Here is a 26,081-nt window from a genome sequence, read left to right on the forward strand (position 1 = left end):
CAAAAGATGTCACAGACTCTCTTGCCCACATGTCTGTCCTGGGCTTGCTGCATTGTTCCAGTGAAGCCCAACGCAAACTGGAGGAACAGCACCTCATCTTCCGACTAGGCACTTTACAGCCTTCCGGGCTGAATATTGAATTCAACAACTTTAGATCTTAAACTCCCCCTCCCCCCATCCCCACCCCCACCCCGTTTCCTCCCCCTCCCTTTTGTTTTTTTTTCAATAATTTATATAGATTTTTCTTTTCCCACCTATTTCCATTATTTTTAAATCTACAACTAATACCTTGTCAGTCTTTCTACCCCACCCCCACTAGAGCTGTACCTTGAGTGTCCTGCCGTCCATTCTTAATTAGCACTTTTCTTAGAAAATATCACCACCTTCAACACCTCTTTGATCCTTTTGTCTGTGACATCTTTTGATTATCTGCTCCTATCACTGCTTGCTTGACCCTACAACCACCCCACCCTCAACTTCTCTCCCCCCGCCCCCCACCTTAAACCAGCTTATATTTCACCCCTCTCCTAACTATACTTCAGTTCTGTTGAAGGGTCGTGTGGACCCAAAACGTCGACTCTTTTCTTCTCCACCGATGCTGCCAGACCTGCTGAGTTTTTCCAGGTAATTCTGTTTTTGTTTTGGATTTCCAGCATCCGCAGTAGTTTTTTGTTTTTATATTCAGCCAGAAGCCAGTTTAGTCACCAAACTACAGACAGAATTCCTTTTAACTTCTATGGTCTCTAATTTGACCAACCTATCCTTCCCCACTCTGTAATCTGTATTTATGTGCACGTGCACGCACGGAACTGAGTATATGTGCGGGAATGGAACTGCGCTTGTGTGTTTCTAGACTTTGAGCACGTGTACGCGCGCATGAAAGTTGGTGCGTATATTATTTTACTTAGATTAAGTATAGTTAGGTTAGCTACTTAGCTTAAGTATAATAAAACTAACCTCTTTGTTAAATTCAAGAAAGCCTGACCTATGGTCTCTTTTATGATCACAGTGTGTAAATAGTTAAGTACTCACTGAATTGGCAAGAATATGCTTTACAAATATAAAAACTATTCTGGCTAAACGAGGAGAGTGCAAAGACCCCTCCTCACCTGGTCAGAACAACAGGTTTAAATTACAAAACCCAGGAAGTTACACTAAACCTATATAATAAAACACTAGTTTCACCCCAGCTGGTGTATTCTGCGCAGCACACTTTAGGAAGGATATGAAGCCTTTGGGAGGCTACAGAAGGAGATTAACTAGAATGGCTCCAAGGATGATGGATTAGTTACATGAACAGACTAGGTGGGGGGATTGTTCTCAGAGCATAGAAGGACAAGAAGAGATGTTTAAAAATCATGAAAGGGTTTAGGTAAAATGAATAAAGAGAAACTGTTCCCAATGGTTGAAGGGTTAATGGGTTAATAATCAGAAGGCACAGATTTAAAAAGGTGATTTTATTTTACAACACACAAGTTATGATGATTTGGAATGCACCGTCTCCAAAAAGGCAACTAGACAAATACTTGAAGAAAACATTACAAGGATATGGGGAAAAAGCATGGTGTGGGACTAGCGGGATTGCTCTTGGAAAGAGCCAGTGCAGATTCATTGGGTCCAAAGGACTCCCTTTTGTGCCATGCTATTCTATGATTCTATGAAATAAATTAATAAAGCCCAAATTAATAATTTAGCCAAAAATCCCAAATTCAGCTTCAGTCCCCCAACACAGGAGCAGACCTCTCAAAGAAAACATTTTCCAAAGATTTAGAAACAGTAGGCGTATTTTTTAAATCACGTATTTCTTATATTAGAAATGTTCAAATCCAATAATGCAAAGCAATCCATGCAAATTTTGAATAAAGCTTATTTACAACAGCATGGGCATTTTTTATCCTAACCAACCATCAATCAGTTAATCCAGGAGGGCACAAAATGTTGAACTTGCTTTGTAGAATGGAGGTGGGGCTGCAGGGCAGGGAATAAAGAGGCTTTACCCTACAGGAGATCAGATTATTACGTCTGTCTCTCAAAGCTTCTTTTTATGATAAGCAAAGAAAACAGTTACCTATCCAAGAAAGTGGGGGTGGCTGTGGTGGAAAGAGAGCAGCACCTCCTTCACAGGGTGGAGGAGGAAGAGGAACTACTGCAGTTTATTTTAAACATTATCAGTAACAAGGGAGAAATTGTTCAAGCCTTAACTGCCTTGGTATTTCATTCCATTTCCATTAACATTAAAAAATGCATCTCAAAACAATAGCTTACTACAAAAGTAGGGCTGAACTACAGCAGCCTTACATCATCTTCCCTGAAGAATTAGTGTTCTCATGTTTATACGTCTCGCTAATTTGATGTTGCGGATGCAGATTTGCTCATTGCCTACATGCACACAAAAATATAGTCCATCTTCCAAGTGGTGTTGTTGTCACAAAGAACTATTTCTGCTCCAGCAAAATAATGGAATATATCACTCCAACTCCAGTGAACCGAGTACTGTCCATGCTCCGTGAATGTAATATCAGCAGAGTGGATCTCCATAGTCCTGCCTTGGATTCTATCGGTCTCTCTTGGACAGTCCGATGTCCACCATTTCAGGTCAGCCTTGTATAATGCTGGACATGCCCTTTGCTTGCCCTGGATCCATAGATACCCCCAAACTACAGCTTCCAGGTGCCCTGTCTCAACTGCCCTCTCTTTCAACTGATACCCACTTGTTGATCTCTGGTCTCAGCTAGTCCTTGCAGTCTTATGCCTGGTCATGGCTCTGAATTGACCTGTTTAGGAAGAAAAGCAGAGGGACACAGTAGGTTTCTAAACAGAACACTACCTCTCCACCTGGACATCTTTCAGACGTAATCACAAATATTAGATCAAGATTGGGCAATTTGAATACGATGTCTGACACTGGCTCCCACATATCTCAATTCTTACACCTCACCCTAGCCAGGACTATACTGCTTATTCACAATAGGTTTTGTCTAGCCATCTGGTCAAATTTTAGCTCCTAAATCTCTGATGGTTGTGCAACCTGCTTCACTGTAATGCTGTAGGCACAAATCGTGTTCTTGATATAATTTAGCCTCTTTTGTCAATTGACACTAGCTAGTGCAATCCCATTTCCACGTCAATTCGGCCTCTGTCCTTGATACCACTGGTCATGCTTGGACAGTAAACTCTCTGCAGGAGTTTCAGCATCCAGTCAGCCCAAAGTGGTCTGTCTGATTGTCAGTTGTTTAAAGGTCTCCTATCTGCAGCCAATCGTATTTGGGGCTAGACTGATTCTACTTCCAGTTAAAGGTGCAATTCTTACCAATCCAACTGTTCAATTTGCTTCATGACATCAAGTAACTTAACTCTGCTTCTGTGGGTTGGGGTTATTCTGCTACATATAGTCCTCAAGCTGCAGTTGCATCTACTCGGTCTACATCACCTACCAGAATGCTGTGTTTTTCCCCCAGTCTATTTCTGGGCCTGATTGAATAACTTGAAGGCAGCCTTTGTTACACCTTTATTCAGTCTTCCTCATATTGCCACACTGTAACAAAGCTATTAAATATAAACCACCTTTGGCAGTACAGAACTTGAGCATTGCTGAAAAGTGAGACATGCTACTACAGCTTTTTGTCTTGCATTCATCGGGGCAGCCCGCAAGATAAACTAACAGTAAAGGGAACAATAGTTTATACTGCATGAAAAATGGTGGTAGTAGGTTGGCAAGTGGACTATAATTGGTAGAGGCATTGCTATGGAAAATGCAGCAGGGAACTGCTAACAGCCAGGCTTTTGTTCAAATTCAAACCAGGCAGGTCAACTCTGATTGGTCAAGGCATTAGCCCTGGGGAATGAATCAGGAAATGGCTGTCCCCCAAGCTTTTATTTAGTTGGACAAGGCACAGTACATGGACATGCTCCTTCTGTCTGCAAAGGGCAGGGCACAGTGTGTGAATATAAGTAGCTTCGAGCACGCTCTGCGAGCTTGACTGATAATCTTAAATTGGTTGTCAGTGTAATTCTTAGCACAATCAGGGTTGTTTAGCAAGTGTTGTCCAATCACAGAATCACATCTAATGTTGGACACTGTTTAGAGTTTTGCAAGCACGGGCTGGTTGTGTACAGTCAGTACTTTGCCTGTCGCAAACAGTCGAAGGGCCGTGCTGTTTGATACAATTCGCCAGTTGCTGGGACGTACAACCTACATACCTGGCATCACACCAGCAGTGAAATTCATACACCACATACTCATTTGTGTGCTGGACAAAACTTTTTTTGGCTTGATGGCAGCATCCCATTAGCGGGGAATACCACCACCTTGCCATGACAAAGAAAAAGTTGTTAGGTATGCTGGACCCATGGACATCCCTTTATGGGAAGGGTACAAAAAAGCGATAGAGAGAATGAGAACTATTTCTGTAGTGCCACGCAGCTCTGCACTGCCATACATTGTTTCAAAGGAAACAACAACATAGTGTGCTATGTTCCAAACTTTACTGTAACAATAATGTACCCCTGTTAAACATTCTACAGAAAGGTGCTGAACAATCCAAGCAATACAACAGCTTCCTCGATCTTGAAAGATCCCCTAGCACTATTTAAAGTAAAAAGAGGGAGTTCTCTCAATGTCCTGGACAACACTTGGCCTTCAACAAACATTTCTTGTTGGGGGAAACTTGTTGTGAACAAACTGACTGTCATTTACCTATCTAACAGTGAATACACTTCAAAAGTAATTTATTGATTGTAAAACGCTCTGGGGTGTCCCCAAGGATGAGGAAATTTTATAAATATGTTTGTTCTTTGTTGGTTTTTTTTGCAAAAATATACTTTATTCACAAAATATCTTCAACAACATTTCAAACCATTTCAAAATCACCAACACCAAAAATACAATCAGGTTCAACTTTTACAACGTGTATCACGAAATGCATTGATACAAAAAAATGAATATTACAATCATTTGCAGACATTCATTTTGAGTTGTACAGCCCGAGGGGATTTAAACAGTTCCCAGTCCCTCGGTGCACTGTGGCAGAAAGGTCTTAGGCAGCGACCCTTCCCCATTGCGCCTTTGCGGCGGCTGCCCCAAGCTTTAGTGCGTCCCTCAGCACGTAATCCTGGACTTTGGAATGTGCCAGTCTACAACACTCGGTCGGGGACAACTCTTTGCACTGGAAGACCAACAAGTTTCGGGCAGACCAAAGAGCGTCTTTCACCGAGTTGATGATCCTCCAGCTGCAGTTGATGTTTGTCTCGGTGTGTGTCCCTGGGAACAGCCCGTAGAGCACAGAGTCCTGTGTCACAGAACTGCTCCGGACAAACCTCGACAGAAACCACTTCATCTCTCTCCAGACCTTCTCTGCAAAGGCACAATCCACCAGGAGGTGAACAACGGTCTCTTCCCCACCACAGCCACCTCGAGGGCAACGTGCAGAGGGGGTGAGACTCCTGGCGTGTAGGAAGGATCTGACAGGGACGGCCTATCTCACCACCAGCCAAGCTACGTCTTGGTGCTTGTTGGAAAGTTCTGGTGATGAGGCATTCTGCCAAATGACTTTGACAGTCTGCTCGGGGAACCATCCCACAGGATCCACCCTCTCCTTTTCCCACAGGGCCTCTAAGACGTTACATGCCGACCACTGCCTGATGGACTTGTGGTCAAAGGTGTATAAAGGCGATGTTGGGCACGTTTTTCCCCCCTTTATCTAGAGGCTTGTACATCGTGTCCCTGCGGACACGATCCATTTTCGACCTCCAGATAAAGCCGAAGATGGCTCGGGTGATTGCCACCACGCAGGAGTGTGGAATGGGCCAGACCTGCACCACGTACAGCAACAGCGAGTGCGCCTCACATCTGATGACCAGGTTCTTACCCGCAATGGAGAGGGAGCGTCGCTCCCACATGCCCAGTTTCCTCTTCACCATAGACACTCGCTCCTTCCAGTTTCTAATGCATGCTCTGGTCCCTCCGAACCATATCCCCAGCACCTTCAGGCCGTCAGCCCTGACGGTGAAGGGGACAAAGGATCGGTCAGCCCAGTTCCCAAAGAACATGGCCTCGCTCTTCCCACGATTTACCTTGGCTCCCGAGGCCAGTTCGAACTGGTCGCAGATGTGGATCAGTCTGTGCACTGATAGCGGATCCGAGCAGAAGACGGCGACATCGTCCATGTACAGGGAGGCTTTGACCTGAGTGCCTCCACTGCCTGGGATTGTCACTCCTCTTATGCCCGGATCCTCCCTGATGGACTCAGCAAAGGGTTCTATGCAACACACAAAAATAACAGGCGAGAGAGGACAGCCCTGCCTGACTCCAGATTTAATAGGAAAGCTATCTGATTCCCACCCATTGATTGAGACTGCGCTACTCATGTTAGTGTAGAGCAGTTGGATCCAATTGCGAATTCCCTCCCCAAACCCCATTTTGGAGAGCACATCCCCCATGTAGGTGTGCAATATTCTGTTAAAGGCCTTCTCCTGATCCAGGCTGATGAGGCAGGTGTCCACACCCCGTCCTGCTGTTTCATAAATCTAAAAATGTCAACAAATCAGCTCAGAGAAATTTGTATAAGTAAGTCACGACACCCAAGTATGACACACTGCCTGTGCATGTTCACATTGAGTGGCAAAATATGGTTTTATATAGGTGTTTTGTCAGAATAGAACAGATGTCACTAGACACTTTCACCATTCAGCATCACACTGCTGATTGCTGATGTTTTACTTTAAGCCAAAAGAGATTATGAATATGCAAATTAGAAAGGAGGGCATGGCTAGAAAACTATACAGGAATAATTACTAAACACTTGTGAAAACTACCAATCTTGACAGATCAGTTAAGGGAACCTACCAATAAAAGGAGACAAGTAAATTAATTGAATCACTCAAACAGCTTTCTAGGAGAAAAAGTCATTCTTCCCCCCCAACCCCAGTCATTGAAATTTCTACTGGGAAATATAAGGATTTAAAAACAATTGAAAAAAAATCAAATATTGCTTATTTGTTAATAATGATAAATTGAATTGTCTTTTGTCTTTTTTTAAACGCTTTCAATAATGCATTTATTTTTAAGGTATTAGCTTGTCTCAAAAGCTTTTAACTGGTTGAAGGAAGATACAGACCACACTTGCTCACACCATAGGTGTGCAGTTTTCAAAATTTCCCAAACATGCCTCAGTAGGTTTTGCAGTGTAGAAAAGCGTCATCCCTCTTCCTGCAAGGAATTATTTTCCAACAAAAAAAATGGCATCCTAATCTGGAGTTTGAATTCTCAGTTTTATTGCGGCATATTTCATGTTTGTACATTACAACAGTGACTACACTTCAAAAAGTGCTTCATTGGCTGTAGAGTGCTTTGAGACATCTGGTGAGAAGCACTATATGAATGCAAGGCTTTCTTTTTATTTACAGCTACTCCGTTTTTTAAACATTTACTGGTCATTTTTTAACCTTGCATATTGTTCTGTGCTCAACAGCAACTGTGGCTTCTTCATTTACTGTTTAAAACCAATATCTCATTCAGAATGTATTCTTCTCAAAAGATTTGAAGGAGATTTCAGTTTGTTCCCACCCCCAAATGATTTAAACGTAGCAGAAAATGAATTTATGTTCCTGGTCTCACCTGATTTTCTGCTGCTTATGTAAACCATATCACATTTTATTTTGGTTCTAGATAAGTACAAAATTGTTTCCTTCCGAGAGAAACAGCAAATCACTCCAGAGGCTTTCTTGTGTTTAAACTTGGAAAAATCAGTTTTTGGACATTAGATTGTTAATTTATTGAGGACCATTTAAGTCGATTAACACACCAAATGTATTAAGTGCTCTAAGGCAGAAACAGAAATGGTTGGAGCCAGTTGACAGCAGGAAAGATGCTGAAAAGGTAAGGCCCCTTGATGGTCCAAAGTGGGCCATAATAGTTTGGACAGGAAGCTAATGTGGAAATATTGCAAGGACCACCCAATAGACTGGAAGAGGCCATGAATAATGTTTGTGGGGAGGTGGTGGTATAGTGGTATTGTCACTGGACTAATATTTCAGAGACCCAGAGTAATGCTCTGGGGACCTGGGTTCAAGTCCCACCATGGCAGATGGTGAAATTTGAACTCAATAAAAATTTGGAATTAAAAGTCTGCTGATGACACAAAACCATTGCCGACTGTCAGGAAAACCAATCTAGTTCAATAACGTCCTTTAGGGAAAGAAATCTGCCATCCTTACCTGGTCCGGCCTACATGCAATTGATTTTCCACTGCTTATGTAAACCACATCACGTTTTATTTTGGTTCCAGATTAGTACAAAATTGTTTCTTTCCGAGAGAAACAGCAAATCACTCCAGAGGCTTTCTTGTGTTTAAACTTGGAAAAATCAGTTTTTGGACATTAGATTGTTAATTTATTGAGGATACAGCAATGTGGTTGACTCTTAAATGCCCTCTGACAAGGGCAATTAGAGATGGGCAATAAATGCTTGCCTAGCCATTAACGCCCACATTCCGTGAACAAATATAAAAAAAAGGTTTTCTGCACTGCTCTCTCTCTCTTTCAAGGTGTTCAAATATTGTCCTCTTCATACCAGTGGACCCTGAAAAGCCCCTCCTCCTTCATTACTATCAGACTTTAAACTTCAATCCACAGTTTTCTTGGATTTCCACCCAAAAGTTCTCCCTGCTCCCAAATCCCATGACACAACTAAAAATCACAAAGAGTGACATGTCCACTCCAAATTGCAAGGCCTCTCTTAACGATCCTATAATCCTCCCTCTTCAATGCTCCCAGATCCAAGGAACTCCTTTCTAATGCTTCCAGCACCCCCTCCACAATGCTCCCAGATCGCAGGGTTACCCCTAATGCTAGTCAGTCAGAGTCCCTGATGATAATACTTGACATAATTCACAATGAGCAATGACACATGTTTCAACAAGTATATGCAAATTTCCTCTCCAGTAACGATAACTGTATCCTAATTTTCTGTGAACGTTGAATAAATAAGCAAGGGATTTGCACATGCTATTAATTTGCCAACCATGAATTATTACTCCATGTGGGTGCAAAGTTTCTATTCACTCCCACAGAATACAAACAGATCACATTCAGTGCTAAAGTCAATCTGACCTCCAAATGAATCAGGCTCAGGTCAAACAATGAAAAAGCACAATCTCAGGTTCCCTGAAAATGGAGCATAAATAATAATGCTTATGGTAAGATTGTTAGTATCGTCCATCAGGCAGTGGTCGGCACGTAACGTCTTAGAGGCCCTGCGGGAAAAGGAGAGGGTGGATCCTGTGGGATGGTTCTCCAAGCAGACTGTCAAAATCATTTGGCAGAATGCTTCATCGCCAGAACTTTCCAACAAGCACCAAGACGTAGCTTGGCTGGTGGTGAGAAAGGCCCTTCCCGTCAGATCCTTCCTACACGTCAGGAGTCTCACCCCCTCTGCACATTGCCCTCGAGGTGGCTGTGATGGGGGACGAGACCGTTGTTCACCTCCTTGTAGATTGTGCCTTTGCAAAGAAGGTCTGGAGAAAGATGAAGTGGTTTCTGTCAAGGTTCATCCCGAGCAGTTCTGTGACACAGGACTCTGTGCCCTACGGGCTGTTCCCAGGGACACACACCGAGGCAAACATCAACTGCAGCTGGAGGATCATCAACTCGGTGAAAGATGCTCTTTGGTCTGCCCGAAACTTGTTGGTCTTCCAGTGCAAAGAGTTGTCCCCGACCGACTGGCACATTCCAAAGTCCAGGACTACGTGCTGAGGGACGCACTAAAGCTTGGGGCAGCCGCCACAAAGGCGCATTGGGGAAGGGTCGCTGTCTAAGACCTTTCTGCCACAGTGCACCGAGGGGCTGGGAACTGTTTAGAGCCCCTCGGGCTGTACAGCTCAAAATGAATGTCTACAAATGATTGTAATATTCATTGTGTTGATGCATCTCGTGATACATATTGTAAAAGTTGAACCTGATTGTACTTTTGTGATGGTGATTTTTGAAACGGTTTGGAATGTTCTTCCAGATATTTTATGAATAAAGTATATTTTTCCAAAAAAAAACAAAAAAATTGTTAGTATCAGTATTTCCACCTCTAATACATTGCTGCACAGAAACATGAAGAATTAAGAGTTCAGTGTAGAATTCCTAATAAGTAAACATATTTCAACAAATAATCCTGAAAATGGAACTCCACAATCTGGATACTTAAACCAGATGTACAATATTTGTGCAATACGATGAGAAGCTTGCATTCACAGTTAAATGAAGAATTCTTCTCATCAGAAACCTAGTGAGCAATGAATATTAGAACTCTATTGCAAAAGCCTCACAACCCATCCTGGTTATTTGCACTGTAAGAAACAATTACTGTTGATGCTTCAGCAATGTCTCCATTTGAGGTGTAATGTCCTGGGGCTTGCAAATAACATATCTGCTCTGACTTCAGGCAGGAATAAAACTGTATCTCAATACCTTGACCCAAATGAACCTAAAAAGCAATTTTAGGCAGGGCATCCCAGACGAGTCCCATGAATTACCTGGTCGGAATGCCAAGTCAAAAACATCTGACTTGCAATGGAAACGTACTGTGTACCAGCTCCACATGCAAAACTAATTTCAACAGTAGTCCCAATTCTCTGATCCACATTCCCTTAGAAGGGCAGCCCCTCACAGAACACAGGATTACCTATAATCTTACAATTCACAATGGTTCAGATATGTCATTAGGTTATGAAAAACTGAGTTAAGGTCCCAAATATGAACACAGGGGCACAATTGGGCACAAATTCCAAATAAACACATGATTCTAATGATCCAAACAAAATAGTTATGAAGTCCTTTACTGTTAGATCTTGGAGCATTTCTATGATATTTGTTGCAGTCCAATGCCGGTTCCTAACCGGTGGTATGAGACCTAATTATCATCTGGAACTACTATGGCATCCTTGCCGGTCATGATGCTGGTAATGTGCTACTGTGTTTAGTGCATCAGAGGCAAAGTACCAAGTTTATGTTTTTGGAACAAGTATTTTATGCAATGTTTGTACTATTCCATTTTGCAGTTTTTTTTAAAGCTGTTGACCAATTAATGCAAAGATGATCATCCATGTTGCAGAGGTATTTTGTTCATTTTGATTTCTAATCCATTGAGCAAATGAAGCAATGTACAATTGATCAACAATTTTCATTCAATCTAAAAAGCACAGTTTTGCTACTTTCTCAGGCTAAGTATGTAATCTCAGGATTTATTTTATTTTACATTGTTAGGACAAACATATGAGAAACAAAGGTAATTTTGAGTTGTTACTTTCCTGGGCATTCATTGAGTTCCTTGAATTCCAAGAAAACCAAACCTCTGAATTGAATCATAGAACGGTTACAGCACAGGAGGCAGCCATTCGACTTGTGTCTGTGCCGGCTCAATTCACATGGTGCCGATCTCTCACCTTTTCCCCACAGTCTTGCAAATCTCGTCATATAATTATCAAATTCCCTTTCGAAAAACCACCATTGAATCTGCCTCCATAATGTTCAACGCAGTGCATTGCAGAAGGGGTGAAGATAGATCTGTTGACACTCAATTCTTGCAATTCTAACCCATTCATGTTGAAAAAGGAGTGAAACACTTATCCCAATTTAAGATGAGAGGGCTGACATAAAAACAGAACCATATACTGGTGAAAACTGAACTAGATAATGGTACTTGTCCTGGATTGTTACACAGTGCAGGAGTGAGACACTCCATGCAGCACAGCTATCTGCAATGTCATAACAGCACCTGCATGCACACTCAAAAAAAAGAATTCAAGGTTTATACAACAACTTATATTTATGTAGCACCCTTCACATAGAAGAATATCTTCGGCTATTTGCAGCTGAGGAGGCTGATAAAATGTATCTATTCAACCATTTTCTAATGAGTGTTGAAAAACGAAAGTACACAACTTTAGTCCTATGATACTTGAGGAACTATTGAAGAATATTGAAAGTTTATCTATGTATCTACAATTATGAATTACTGCTCCTTGGTTGATGGCTGGATTGTGAAACAGACAATAAATGCTGTAATACCAGGAAGCCACATCTGACTGAAAAATTAAAGGGTGTCAATGAAGGGGGTTTTCCTCAACATCATTCACCCACCACAAGAAACTGCACACTTCCTTCAATTCCAAGAACAGTGACAATTAGGACATTTTTTTCCCTCAACCTTGTTTACATAATGAAGCATATTTTCACTTCACAGCACCAGCACACACAAAGTGTACATGCCATAAGGCAGGATGTGGTCTGTCCACAGTAACTCACCCATTCACTACTTTGGGAGGTAGTTGTATTTAATCAAATCAGCAAGACCTAAAAAACGGATAATTCTACTTTCAATAAAAAGTTCTAAACTCCCATCCCCAGAATTCTTGCAGCTGACATAGCTTGGACTAGAATTTAAAATTGCACTTTTCCTCTCAAGTGGATAGGGTACAGAGCAAAGCAAAAAATAAATAACATTTTTGAATTCAACTCCTGACAATTCTATAAATTACAATGATTTATTTGCTTTGGAGTTTGAGTAATAAAGCATGGATTAATATCATAGACATACTAACTTACATAAAGGAACTATTTCAAAAAATCCCATTTTCCTATAGCTACCCTCTTTCATGGGATACCAGTGAAAGCATGGCATACCAAGATTGGGGTTCTACCAAGGAAACATCCAATATTATAATTAATGAGGCATTTATACACCTTTGCAGTGCCACCATATCTGCTATCCCAGAGTTCTTTGAAAAACAAACCCTCACCTCTCATCACCTGCTAATTCAGTGTATGTTTACTTTGGTCTGCTGCTGTAGGTGAGCAGATAGAGGCAGGTGGTCACAGAGCCCTTCCTATGCAGCATGGCCTGCCCAACATCGCTTTTTAGGTTCATCTTTTCTCTCAAATGTCAGATAGCAGTATTGTATTCCGATCAAAAACCTGTTGATATTTATACTTTTTGTCCGTGACCATCAATGCAAATTTGGCATAATGACTCAAGAAAAACTAATTTAAGAATTAGTCAAATACACTTACATTATTATTGTGCCCTTTCTACCCTTGCCACTTAGCAAACCTAGACTTTCATGTCACATGGATCAGAATAAAATTTGATTTGTACGCGCCAAAAGAGAGAAATGGCATGCAAGACTAAATGAAGTGCCTGTCTATTTAAGGTTGGTGCTTCTACCTTCACTGGCTATGCTAACCAAATACTGGGGCACAAAACATGCAGATTAATAGCAGGTAGCACTTCCACCCATTTTCACGCTCCTCAAATCTTCAATTACTAAACACAGACAGAAACTATAAATTGAGGGGAGAAACAACACACAAAAAGTCAAAACAGCTATAAAGTGAGTACAATCACTTATATATGCAAAAGATCAAAAGGCATAGACAATTTCACCACTCGCAGTACACAAGATTGTGAATTCCCATTCATGTTGTATGAACTCCATCAGCTTACTTTTATTGTTAGAGCCTCAATTCACACAACTACTTTAGAGTAGGCAGTCTCTCAGTTGAGCAGATTTTCAACATACATAGGAATAACAATCAAAACGCTGAAGGTAAGGAAATTCTGAAAAAAAAGGGAAATAATGTTGCCACTAGCACTAATGTGCCAATATGCTATATGGGAATGGAATTTGACTGGCCAACATACTTTTGCAATGCATGTCTTGTCATATTCTTAAAATTACTCCCATCATATACTTCATAGTATTATATAGCTTAAAATACACTCAAGACAAATTTATAAGCTTGAAAGGCCAAGATCTAATAATTACATTCCCGGGTTTTCTCCACAGTTCAAAAGGAGGAGTTATAAAAAAAAATACGTGCCACTACTGTACTTCAATATATCTGACTGATATCACAGATAGGCGAGGTAGTCCTGCTGATTTTCTACAAATATTTTGGCTCCTGCCATTTTTAAGAATGTCAGCTGGTATTGGTTCTAGGTATGTCATTCAGTGTCAAATTTGGTTTGACAGTGCTCCTGTGAAGCATCTTGGAACATTTTGCTATATCATAAAAGTGTACATAAAAGTGTACAATTGTTTTTGTAGTAGACACGGAAGAGTGGAGTCATGTTGCATCGGATATCTGGAAACTGGGCCTTCTAGAAACAGATAACTTCTTGTCTGAGAATATGACCCCGATCTGGCTCAGATTCCATCTGAGTGATTAGAAAAGAAGTGCAAATTCATGTTTCTAGAGATTAACTGGACAGTTTTATGAAAAGACTGAGCTGGTCTGGTCTGATGTTTTTATCAATTAGCATCATCTTAAGTAAAGCACTATACTTACCACCTTAAGTACAAGGTTTTTAAGTTTTTGTCAGCTGCAAAATTAACTGGCATTACAGAGAACGTGATCCTGACACTGGCAGTCTAACACCTGCAGCTGTCTATACTAATAGCATTATACATACTGAACATATCTGCAGTCTATCACTGCCCCTAATGAGCTGCACTGAATTCTAGCCTGATACTGTTTTATCTTGTTTCTTTTGGGATGATTTCCTTAAATTCAATGCTCAGCAAAAGAGGTGCTCTTCAAAGCAGGTTCCAAGACAGACCATTAAAAAGAATCACTATTCACAGACGGAAACATCACTCAAGTATCCAGACACCGAGACTAGCAGCAGAGCACCAGTCCCAGTATTTCTTTAAAAAAGCAGCATCAACTTGATCAGTTCTGGAGACTACAAAATAAATAATGCTGCCCTGGTGTCCAAAAACATCTGGAATCCTGTTTTTTGAAGGAGGGATTATTCAAACCACATTTCAGACACTTGGGTAAGCTCTATTTATAGAAAAAGGGGTTTACAGTGCAGGGGGTCCATTTATTTATCTTAAAAAGTCAGATTTTCCTCTCCTCCACGCTACCCCCCACATATTAATGAGCGAATGTGCAAGCCTGTGTCAATATCACTTTAAGCCAGGAGCTACGCAAAGCTGCAATCCAGACTGACTTACCATTCAGTTTAGCCTATCCTGTGTGAAGGGATCTTACCTTCCCTTTCCATCGATGACCCAAATAAGATCAGGAACTTACCGTTGAGGGAACTCTAGAGTTTGACTTCCATAACCATGGCATACCAATGCACAATGCCAAACAAATCTGCTTTTTTTAAAAAAAATAAACAATCTGTTTCTCTAAGTTTGATAACGTTAAGCTGCAATAGAAAACTGACTACATAAGATCAGAAACCATTTAAAGTGAGTTTTGAAAGATATTTTCAACAACTGAGACTTGTAAAAAGGAACACAGGAAAACCAGTACACAAGTTTGAAGGAAAATAAACTGATGGGCTAAAAACAGTGCTTTACCAGTTATATATTTGTCTTTCATGAAGAAGCATTTTCTTCAATTATTTATTACACATACCTACAAGTTTCCATATGAAAGGAACTATGAAGGAGAACGTGCCTCGAACCACTATACAAAAATATGTTGCAGCTCTAAAACAGAAAGAATGGAAGCTGTTGCTAAACATCTTAAGAATATAGCTAAACTCAGCAATTCTCTCACTACAGTATATTTTGCAGAAGGTATTAACGTATTTTGGCCATCTCTTTAAAAAAAACTCACCTGTGAGTAGGTATCTGTGGTACAGTCACCACTGGTACTGCTGCGCGTCGCTCTTCAAGGAAGTTTCTAATTTTTTTAGTTTTCTGTTTAGATTTGACTTTGGTCTTTTTAGGTGATACTTTCTTCGGACTTTCACCATCACCAACATCTTTTTCTTGATCTTCTTCATCTTCCTCAGCCTCATTATCACCCAATGCAAGAATTTTTTTCACTGACCCTGGTGGGGAGTGGATATCACAATACGCAGTTTTTCGGACACTGAAAGTTGTCCCATTGGCACTAGTTTCTCGCACTGGTTCCATCTTCATGTACAAACCAGTCCGTTGAGCACAGGTCACATGGAATGCCGTGTAGCAATTAGCTTTGTGACACTGAATAGATGCTCCAGCACCTTTCTGTTTGCAAATATAGCATACTAACTTCCACCTAGCAGAAGGAATGTTCTCTATGCTGTCTATTGGCTCCAAGAACACAGTATTAGCAAAGCAGACCTCTGGTATCCACAGAGCACAAACTACATGGGCCCATCGGCCATCATCTGTCTGTTTAAAAGCACCACCATTATTTGGACACAAAGCGCAATCGACAGGCCTGGAAGGAGATTGCAGGCAACAGCGGCAAAGCCATTGTCCCTCTGGAATATATGGCACTCCATAGCATTCCTGATGTACAGCAAGATTGCAGATATCACAAAATAAGATCACATTGCTATTCTGACACTCACCATCCATACAAATACAACAAACTGCATCTTCGTCAATTAAAGACTGGGGATCACCTTTATTCCGGCTTTCAAAATAAGATTCCTTTTCCAGTTTGTCCATGAGGCACTCAAATGTCTCCTGGGACACTATACCAAGCACGTCACTCTTACGCTTTTCATTGATCATTTCTAGCCATGCATAATCCTCCTCATCCATATCGTATTCAACTTCACCATCCAGTTCTTCCACTGATTTTTCAATATATCTGTAATATGCTGATGGTAGGGGTGGGGCATCAGGAGGATTATAGTCAATAATTCTAAAAGAAGGTTGAGGTAATTCAACAGATCCCCCAGCTGCATGTTTAGAGGCCGACTCTTTCCTTTTGTCTTTGCAAATTGTTTTTTTAGACTTTGAAGGAAAGAGAGGTTGTTCACTGTTTTCTTTGTTACTATTACATTCTGTTATCTCTTGGGCAGTCAAGTCATCTTCAGTGATAATCTTTAAAGTATCAAATATACTAATTCTGTGCAGTCTCCCATCAATGTCTACCTCAACCATCCTTTGTGCTTGAGCATACGTCAATGTCTCTCTGCTTGGTGAGCATTTAAGTCCATAGGGAGATGGGGAACGACGACCTCCGCAGCTATTTCTCATCTTCTTCTGTGGTTTTCGCATCATCTATAGGCAATCTGTGAAGCAGTAACAACAATATCAGAACAGAAGTTTTCATTTAGAGATATCCCCTTGACATTATTATTTTAAAAAAATAAATGTACAATAAGATCTTCTGCAGATCTGGTGTACAATGCAAATCATTCCCCAAACACAAGATAAATTTGAAAGGACAATTATACCTTTTTTTTTTATATATAGTTTTTTTTCTAGTTTTAGTGTGAACATAGTATATTTCACCTCCATCATCCTGATTTACTAAAATTATAAACTTAAATTTGACAAAAAAAGATTAAATGAAGAAGTTACTTTCAACAAAACCAGAAATATCTGAAGAGCAACTAAACTGGAATTTTGAGCAGTGTAGGAGTATCTCAGGAGATAATTTCCTGTGTACTTTTTTGCATTGTGTTTTGTAACAAGCTAGCTAACTTGAACACTGAACGCATTGCAGCATAATGCTGCTGCTAGAAACTGGTCGTGCAGACGGCAGAAAATTCCTCCTCAAACTTTTTAAGACGTTCTTCTTCATTTTCATATCTTTACATATTATGAGACATTCAATGGGATGCCAAATTGCAAACTTTTGCACCATTGCCATCGACACACTTCACTGACTGGTAAAAGGAATGTGTGGTTATACATAGAAGTTAAAGTTTTTACCATTTTGGATGATTATTTGCAAAACAGAAAGCATCTCATTTCAATTATTTGCAGACATCCAAATCTGAAAACAAAAGGGACTTCCAATTTCAAAAGAATGGTACATAAACTTCAGCATTAGCTCATGATCCTAGTATCACAAGAACATAAGAAATAGGAGCAGGAATTGGCCATTTGGCCCATCAAACTTACCCTGCCATTCAACAAGATCATGGTTGATCTGCCCCAGGCCTCAATTCCTCTTTCACGCCAGCTCCCCATAGCCCTCAACTCCCCGATATTTCAAAAATCTATCTACTCCCTCTTTAAATACTTTCAGTGATCTAGCCTCTACAACTCTCTGGGGTAGAGAATTCCAGACATTCACTACCCTCAGAAAAGAAATTCCTTCGCAACTCAGTTTTAAATGAGTGTCCCCTTATTCTGTAATTATGTCCCCTAGTTTGAGATTCCCCCACTAGTGGAAACATCTTCTCAATAACTATCCTGTCAAGACCCTCAGGATCTTGTATGTTTCAATAAAATCACCCCTTATTCTTTTAAAATCTAATGAATAAAGACCTAACCTGGTTACCTGTTCTTGTTAAGTCAACCCCTTCATCCCAGGAATGAGGCTAGTGAATCTCTTTTGAACTGTCTCCAATGCCAGTATATCCTTTAAACATGGGAACCAAAACTGTACACAGTACTCCAAGTGCAGCCTCACCAACACCCTGTACAGTTGTAAGATTTCCCCATTTTTAAACTCCAACCCCCAAGCAATACAGGCCAAAATTCCATTTGACTTAATTACTTGCTGCAACTGCATGCAAACTTTTTGTGTTTCATGCACAAAAACACCCAGAGCCCTCTGTGCTGCACTTTTTCGGGAGTCACTCTCCATTTAAATAATAGTCTGCCTTTTGATTCTTCCTACCAAAGTGCAAGATCTCACACTTTCCTACATTACATTAAACTCCATCTGCCAAGTTTTCGCCCACTCATTCAACCTATCTATATCCCCTTGCAGAATCCTTATGCCCTCATCACAACATACCCTCCCACCTATTTTTGTATCGTTGGCAAAGTTGGCATTACACTCTGCCCCTCCTGCAAGTCATTAACATAGATAGTAAATAATTGAGGCCCTAGGGCAGACACCCTGGATTTCCAAAGCGTGGTATGTTCCTGGAGGAAGAACAGGTACTCTGCAAATTTTAACCTTCAGCTCAATCTCAAGTTTAACACAGGCCTGGGGACCCACCTCTTCTATACGGTTCCAACATATTAGCCTTCAATGTATCTAGATGAAATTAGTTTAAAATTGAACATCAGAAGCCAAGTAGTCATCATTATATAGAGGCTTACAATCAAATGTATATTAGTTTGTTTTACCTCAAAAAGATGTTCCTCTGAATTCAGAGGAAGCCTTGGAACGAGTGTAGCATTTTGGCTTTTATTTTCTCTTATGTCTGATGACTCTTGCATTCCCCATGAAATTGGGAATGCTGGAGAGGAAGCAATGACAGCAGGGGGCTTTTCTATCCTGCCTAGAGCTTTTTCAGACTTGGCACAAGAACTTCTACAAGTCTTCAAGGAAGCCCCAAGATGATTTTTTTTTTAAGGTCAGCAGCAGGGACATGTTTGGTGAAACTGATGCTTTAGGGCTATACTGGGATGAGTTATGGTTTATTGCAAATTATAAAACTTTATTATTTTCTATTTACTGCCAAAAAAGGAGACAACCGCCACAGAAAAAAAATTCTAAGTTTAAAAAACACATTAAAGAGCAAACCAAAATTTCAGAAAAAACTACTTGAAAAGGGTAGATGAAACCTTCCTCAATAGCTAATTGATAAATTAACTCAAAATAAAATACTGCAGATGCTAGAAATCTGAAATAAAAACAGAAAATGCTGGAAGTACCTTGATCAGGCACTATCTACAGAAAGAGAAACAGTTAATGTTTCAGGTCGATGTCCTTTCTGATGACCTTCTGAGTATTTCCTGCATTTTCTGTTTTTATTAGTAAATTAAGTGTCTATTGTGTGATTGTACATTAATAAGATCAAAACTACGATGATGTCCAAACTACAGTCTCCCTGCCCTGTTAATCTGTCCTCAAAACCCTGATGTTCTATTTGCACTTAGATTATTTGCTGATTTGACCAGTTTAGATTTTGTGGATGTAGAGGTTTAGGAATTACTGTGTTTAAAAGTAGCCTTTTAACTGATCATTCCTAAATCAAAATACAATGATCGAATAGTAGGAATTAAAAATGTGTAAATTAATATGGACATGCATTTATTACTTCATTGCTGACCCCGCTAACTGCCACAAGTGGACCTATATAGCTCATGTGAACAATAAGATTTAGCCACCAGTGTCTCTAGACTCATATGAAGTTATGGCCTGTGGAACTCTCTCTGTAGTAATCAACAACTTCAGGTGTTGAAAAAATTACTGGGAAGTATAGACAACTATAATAAATATCTACTTGAACATTTATCAAATAAATATTTTGTGCACTCCTTTAATCTAACAAAGAGATGTGCCCCATTAATGCCCCTTTCCACTGCAATGCATAAAAATGCAAAAACAAAATGACCGGGTTTAATCTTTGATGTAATCTTCATTATTCAGGTTTTCAAATTTGACCGTTGAGTGCTGTTCCAAGCCAATCAAGATTTAGCTTTTCACAAGTTTTTCTCATTGCTTCTGGAAGCAGCTTTTTCTGCCAATGGGTAGCTTTTTTGGTGTGATGTTAGTGTTTGGCTCAACATCACAATACATGCACTCAATTTAGGCCTGCCAGAGACAGTCAATAATGAAAATCCTCAGTACAGGAGTCCTTCTAGTAATATATTTTTAGACAGGTGCTTTAATAAATTAAATCTGCTTACTATGCATCAACCGTTGAGTATTGTGTCATAACTGCACCTGTGATCAGAGTTTGTAAGATATTTCTATACCAAATGCCGGCAAAGTTCTGCATTATTGTTTGTTGTATTCCTAGATCCATCACTTCAATCCTACATTATCACATCTCAAAACTAAAAGTTCATACAATGGTGTCAAAAATACTTCAATACTGAAGATCTTTATTTTTTTCTTGCCAATTTTGTCCCCTACTTTGTAGGCATTGCTTGTGGCAATGATACTAGCACCCACTATGCTCTTTGCCTGAAAATTCATTATTTGTGTGCACGCCTCAACAGACTATTCAGCCAAATGAATTCTACAACTGAGCCAGATCTGATCTTCCTTCAGCATCCACAGCAGGGGGTTGCTGGATAGCAATCAAGAAATAGAATTCTGACCAATTTTCACCTGACTAACCCAGGGCACTGAGGCCACTGTAGTGCACTTAAAACTTGTGATCAAATAATTCCGTATAGGCTGGAGATTGAACCTTATCTGTATAACTTAGCTACACATTCAATTAACTCACTAAGCATCACGGAGCCTTCCCAGAACACATAGCTGAGAGTACTGAGATTTTTTTTTCAACGAACATACTGGAGCACACTAAAATCAAGACTTTCACATTTGTTCAAATTGTAAGTATGTTATGAACAAATAATTCTTCACTGTTAAACAAATCTATAAAATTTATACACAATATACTGACATAATAAAGCAATTAACAAAAATTTTGATCATTTCTTGCCTAAGTGGACAAGAACTTTACAGGTTACAATGAAACAAGATAGAGATTAAAAGGGAAGCACAACAGACCCAAATAACAACAGAAAATAGAATAAAATGAATCGCTCAAGATAAAAAAGGAAATTAAAACTTAGTTCAAGAAAGTATGATCTCAATAGAGACTGGTAACTTTTAAAAAGGAAATTTGAATTCCAAGTTATTAACTGAAAAGACCACGCAAGAAGATTTAAGGAAAGTTTTAAAGGAAAAAGTTTTACTGACAAAAGAAAAAGCACCATTAACTTAACACTATATCTCGTAAGCACTTATACTTTAAACCCAAAATTTCTAACAGAACACTTCCCATTCCACTTTTAATTTTAACTAAGAATCCATTTTTACATTACAGTTCCTTCAGTGTCCATGCAGATTTCCTAGAAACAAAGCAACGTGCTTTTCAGTTCTCATGGATTTACTAAGGTTTTCTTCCATTTCCCAGTTATCTTTCCGGGTGAGGGGTTTCTTGGAGATTTTCCCACGAGCATCCAGCTAGGTGAATCCTCCAGCCCTACTTCACAACTCACAGCTGAGCATGGGCATCACTCGCATCTTTACGTAGTGACTTCAAATCAGAAACACCTTTGGTTCCTGAAAGTTCTCTGCTACTTGTTCCAGCCGCTGGCAGAATCTCTCTCCACCTGTCTCAAAACTGCTGCCAGCTTGACTGCCTCACAGACGGTGAAAACGGTAAATACATACGAAAACAAACAAAAAAAATCTTCCTAGCCCCAACAGCCCATCTTCCTGGCAACATGACACAAATAGCCCATTCCCACATAGAAATGCAAATTAAATTAAAATTAATTATCATTAATTTTAAACCCATCCTTTGATCCTAAAAGTATATGGATACTTTAAAACCTTTGTTTACCAGGTACTTTCTTTGATCTGGGGAAATTACATGAATAATTTAATCCCCACCCCACCCCCTCCAGTTTACACCATAACTTCAAACCCACTTTGAGAGAAGCTTACAGGCAACCTATCTCCTCAATACCTCTCACCACCAGCCCAGCAACACGAGGGCTGCTGCCCCTTTAATCTACAACTCCAGGCCAATCTAATAAGCTATCCAGACTTTCTTGCATCTATCCTACATTTAAAAATAATAATTTCCAAACTAAAAAAAAATCCTATAATATGCAATTGTAACAAAAGTAGTTATTTCTGTTTACTGTAAGGCAAAACACGTTCCAACAACAACTAGCATATGCATTGGCAAGAACAATCCTCAGCTCAGCTCATGGCTTCTCAAGTTTTAACTTCAGAATTGGGTAATAATGAACCTTTAGAACCTTCTCCCTCATTGAAAAATATCTATATTTGAAATACATACATTTTTGTGAGAATGAGAAATAATTAGGAAGCTGCAACGTGTAATAGTTCTCACAGCTTCCAATCCGTTCAAAAAATTGTAACATAAGTAAAGTTTACCTATCAAAGTTTTAAACACAGATGATGATACTGGAATGCAAAATTCATATTAATGACTTCGCATTGTATGTACATTTTACTTCATATAGATTAAATCACTAAGTTAATAAAGTTATAATCACATTTTTCTAGTTTAAAATGTAATTTCCACATTGAATGAAAGTTTTCTTTCCTCTAACATTTAGCAAACATATGGTCACAAGCAGCTACCAGCTGATTAATCATTCTGTTTTACAGACAGCTCATCATAACAAATTTTAACTAAATCTTTCTGCTTCTCCCTACCTAAAAAAACTGAAACTGAACATGTCACAGATAAGATCAGACTGAAAGGCAAACAGAAATTCTCAGTACTTTTACATTTCTAATAATCGGAACCAAATAGTAGCCTGAGCAGAAAGCAAAGGGGGAATGTTTTTGTTGTTGCACCCACTATACTGTACCTGTACTGGCATTTATGATCTGACAAGAACATATTAAAATCATTAACACCATAAATCAATTATTGAATTGTGAATTTCTACCCCTTTGTTTCCACACATGTCCCATTTAAAAAAAAAAGAACTATATCTGGAATACTAGAGATAATGTGTTGATGTAGGAAACATGTAGAAAGGCAAGTGGATTACATGATTATTTTATTGCAAATGGCCTCTCCCAAGATAAAGTTTAGTTATAGCCCATAGCCTGTGAGGTACATAAATATTCAGTGTTATATTTAAAACACAGGCAACACATCCCCATAGGGAATTACTGTATGGGATGTTATTGTTTTTATAACTTGGGAAGTAACATTTGCACCTCAGCTCACACCCCTTGTTCTAGAAATGTTATCGCTGGATCTGATCCACATTTCAAATTTAAAGGTTTTACTTCCTATCAAAAATTTTCAAGAGTGCCATATACTGCTATATGTACAGGATGTCCACACAATTCAGTTAAGTGTATTCATAAGTTATTAAAAACCAAACAAAAACAGAGAATGCTGGAAAAACTCAGCAGGTCTAGCAGCATCTGTGGAGAGAGAAAGAGAGTTAACATTTCGAGTCCGTATGACCCTTCTTCAACTGAGTTTTTCCAGCACTCTGTTTTCGTTTCTGATGTCCAGCATCTGCAGTATTTTGCTTTTATATTGAAAACCAAATCTGTAATAAGACACTAATTTTAATCAGATCAAAAGAAATGTAATTCTGTAAATGGTTAATGACATAAATGCTTTTCATTGAGAGCAACAGGCACATAAAGCTTCAATTTAAAGAGAGTTTGGAATGGCTTTATATTATTTAGAATGCCTTCTACGATACATTGGTTTCCGTCAATACAAATCACCAGTAAGATCCAATTGTTTATGACATCTGTAATACGTGGATTCTTTGTCCGATTTACAACTTGAAATTTACTTGGGGCCAATGCCCAGAAAGGTGGTTAATTCTCACTAAGTCATCCAGGATACAAGTGACTTCCATATAGATACGAGTGTTGTGTATGTTCTAAATTCACTAACAAGAATGCCTGTTGTTTACCTCGTTACAAACATTCAATAAAAAGAAATAAAAGATGCCAATGCCAAAGCGTTCAAGACATCACAAGTCCTCCGTAGTGAAACACTGCGGGAAAGCGGGCACCCGATATAAATCAGTGTACCACTAAACGCGTCCTGTGAATGTATATTATATAATAGTGGTGTACTTTATTCCAAAAGTTGAACCCCGTTGTCATATTACTAAGTGCTATACATTGTTGACGTGGCCTGAGGTCCCAAGCTGAGTCCTTTGTCCTATTGCACTGGCTCGCGGTCTGACACCAAGAAACTGGATACTCACGCCAGCTCAGCTGTTCGATGACGTCGAGGACACCGGGGGTCAAAAGGTGGCTGACGTCACTGCAGCAAATCATTTTCCCGGGCGTATTTGAATTTACCTCCTGTCGGCACGAGCCGCCCACCCAGGCCGCCATAAAACACACCAATGTACCTTCCCCCCCACCTACACTAACCATCTGAAATCATGATTCACAAAGCCCAGTCTCCACTCCGACGTCGACCCACCCCCTCTACCAAGAATTTTCCAGAATTTTTCTCTTCAACATCCCAGCGCCCCTCCCCCCCCAAAAAAAAACAACACTAGGCAACAGCTCAACCGATCCTGCTAACGGATGCCGACCGGCGCGCGGATGATGGACAGCAGCGCCAGCCAATGGACGCCGGCGATCGCATCGGCCCGGCGCCAATCAGGACAGGGGTTATACTCCGCTGACCAATCGGCACGGCGCAAGGGCAGGACATGACACCCCCACCACCCCCTCCCCTCCCCAGGTTCGGTTGGACGGAGAGAATTTACTGTAGAACAAGATGGCGGCTATTTCCACAACAAGCGACCCCCAACGCATATTAATTACAGACCTCTAACGGCTGACCCGAGTGCGTTTCACTCGCCGGCGGCCAGCGCAACACCAAAGCTCACGGCTTCACTTTCCAACCCGCAGGCAAAAAGGACAAACGCGTAAACAAAAACCCCCGGCCATTTACCTTGTATGTAATCCGAGCAAAGTCGGAGAGACAGAGAAAAACACCCTCCGGGACACAATAATTACTAATGGCACCAAAAACGCCTGGTATCTGCCGTTCGGTGACCGCTGTTCAACGCTTAATATGCCGTCCTCTTGGTTCGGAGCGCTTCATAGTGCGCCCGTGGATGTCTCAGGACGACAAAGACGGACTTTTAATGGAGATTTTAGTGCGAGGAAGAGTACGTAAGATAGCGGTAGAAACGCGAACCCTTTGCCGCTGGTAGAGGGGGGGGGGGGGGTGGGGAGGTGGGGGAGGGGAAGGGGGAAAGAGAAAAAAAAAGCTCTTTTCAATCACAGGCCGGACACGCCCCTGCGCATGACCCGAGCAATCGCGGAAACCCCGTGCAGCAGCAGTAAAGCTGCTCAGGAGGAAAAGTGGCGGCCGGGGCCGGGGCGACGGCGGCGGGACAGCTCGCTGGCTGCAGAGCCCAGGCTGTCCGCCTCCTTTCCGTCCCTTCAACACAACACCCCAGCCTCCGGGCTGAGATGACTGACTGACTGCCCGTCCCTGTCAGAGGAGCTATGAATCCCAGTGCAAGTGCTAGCTCGGCTTCGAATAACGGGTACCCCTCACTGCACAAACCCTCTATAAAAAAAGAGTGGTGCTTTCAATCTCTCCTGGTAGACCTCATAACTAAAGTAATGTTAGTGGCAAGAATTATGCAGAATAAAACACCCCCAGTTAAAACCAAAGAGCTGTTTCCCAAGACCTGAAGAAGTTGTTGAAT

General features: G+C 40.5%; 1 protein-coding gene across 2 annotated transcripts in view; it reads right to left on the minus strand.

Annotated features, from left to right (window-relative positions):
- The window catches only part of brpf3b (bromodomain and PHD finger containing, 3b), a 70,597-nt gene extending 45,025 nt beyond the window's left edge, over positions 1 to 25,572 (minus strand). Inside the window, exons 1-2 of one of the 2 annotated variants that reach the window (XM_078546611.1) lie at positions 25,313 to 25,572; positions 15,622 to 17,017 (exon numbers count right to left, since the gene is read on the minus strand). In XM_078546611.1, coding sequence (XP_078402737.1) covers positions 15,622 to 17,006 — 1,385 coding nt within the window. In that variant the 5' untranslated portion in view covers positions 17,007 to 17,017; positions 25,313 to 25,572. Of the gene's footprint in view, positions 1 to 15,621; positions 17,018 to 24,608; positions 24,887 to 25,312 lie in introns of those variants that run through there. The other variant, XM_078546612.1, reaches the window with a different exon arrangement.
- Positions 25,573 to 26,081: the final 509 nt, after the last annotated feature.

Source organism: Cetorhinus maximus, chromosome 8 (assembly GCF_964194155.1).
Source record: "Cetorhinus maximus chromosome 8, sCetMax3.hap1.1, whole genome shotgun sequence".
NCBI classification, from domain to species: domain Eukaryota; kingdom Metazoa; phylum Chordata; class Chondrichthyes; order Lamniformes; family Cetorhinidae; genus Cetorhinus; species Cetorhinus maximus.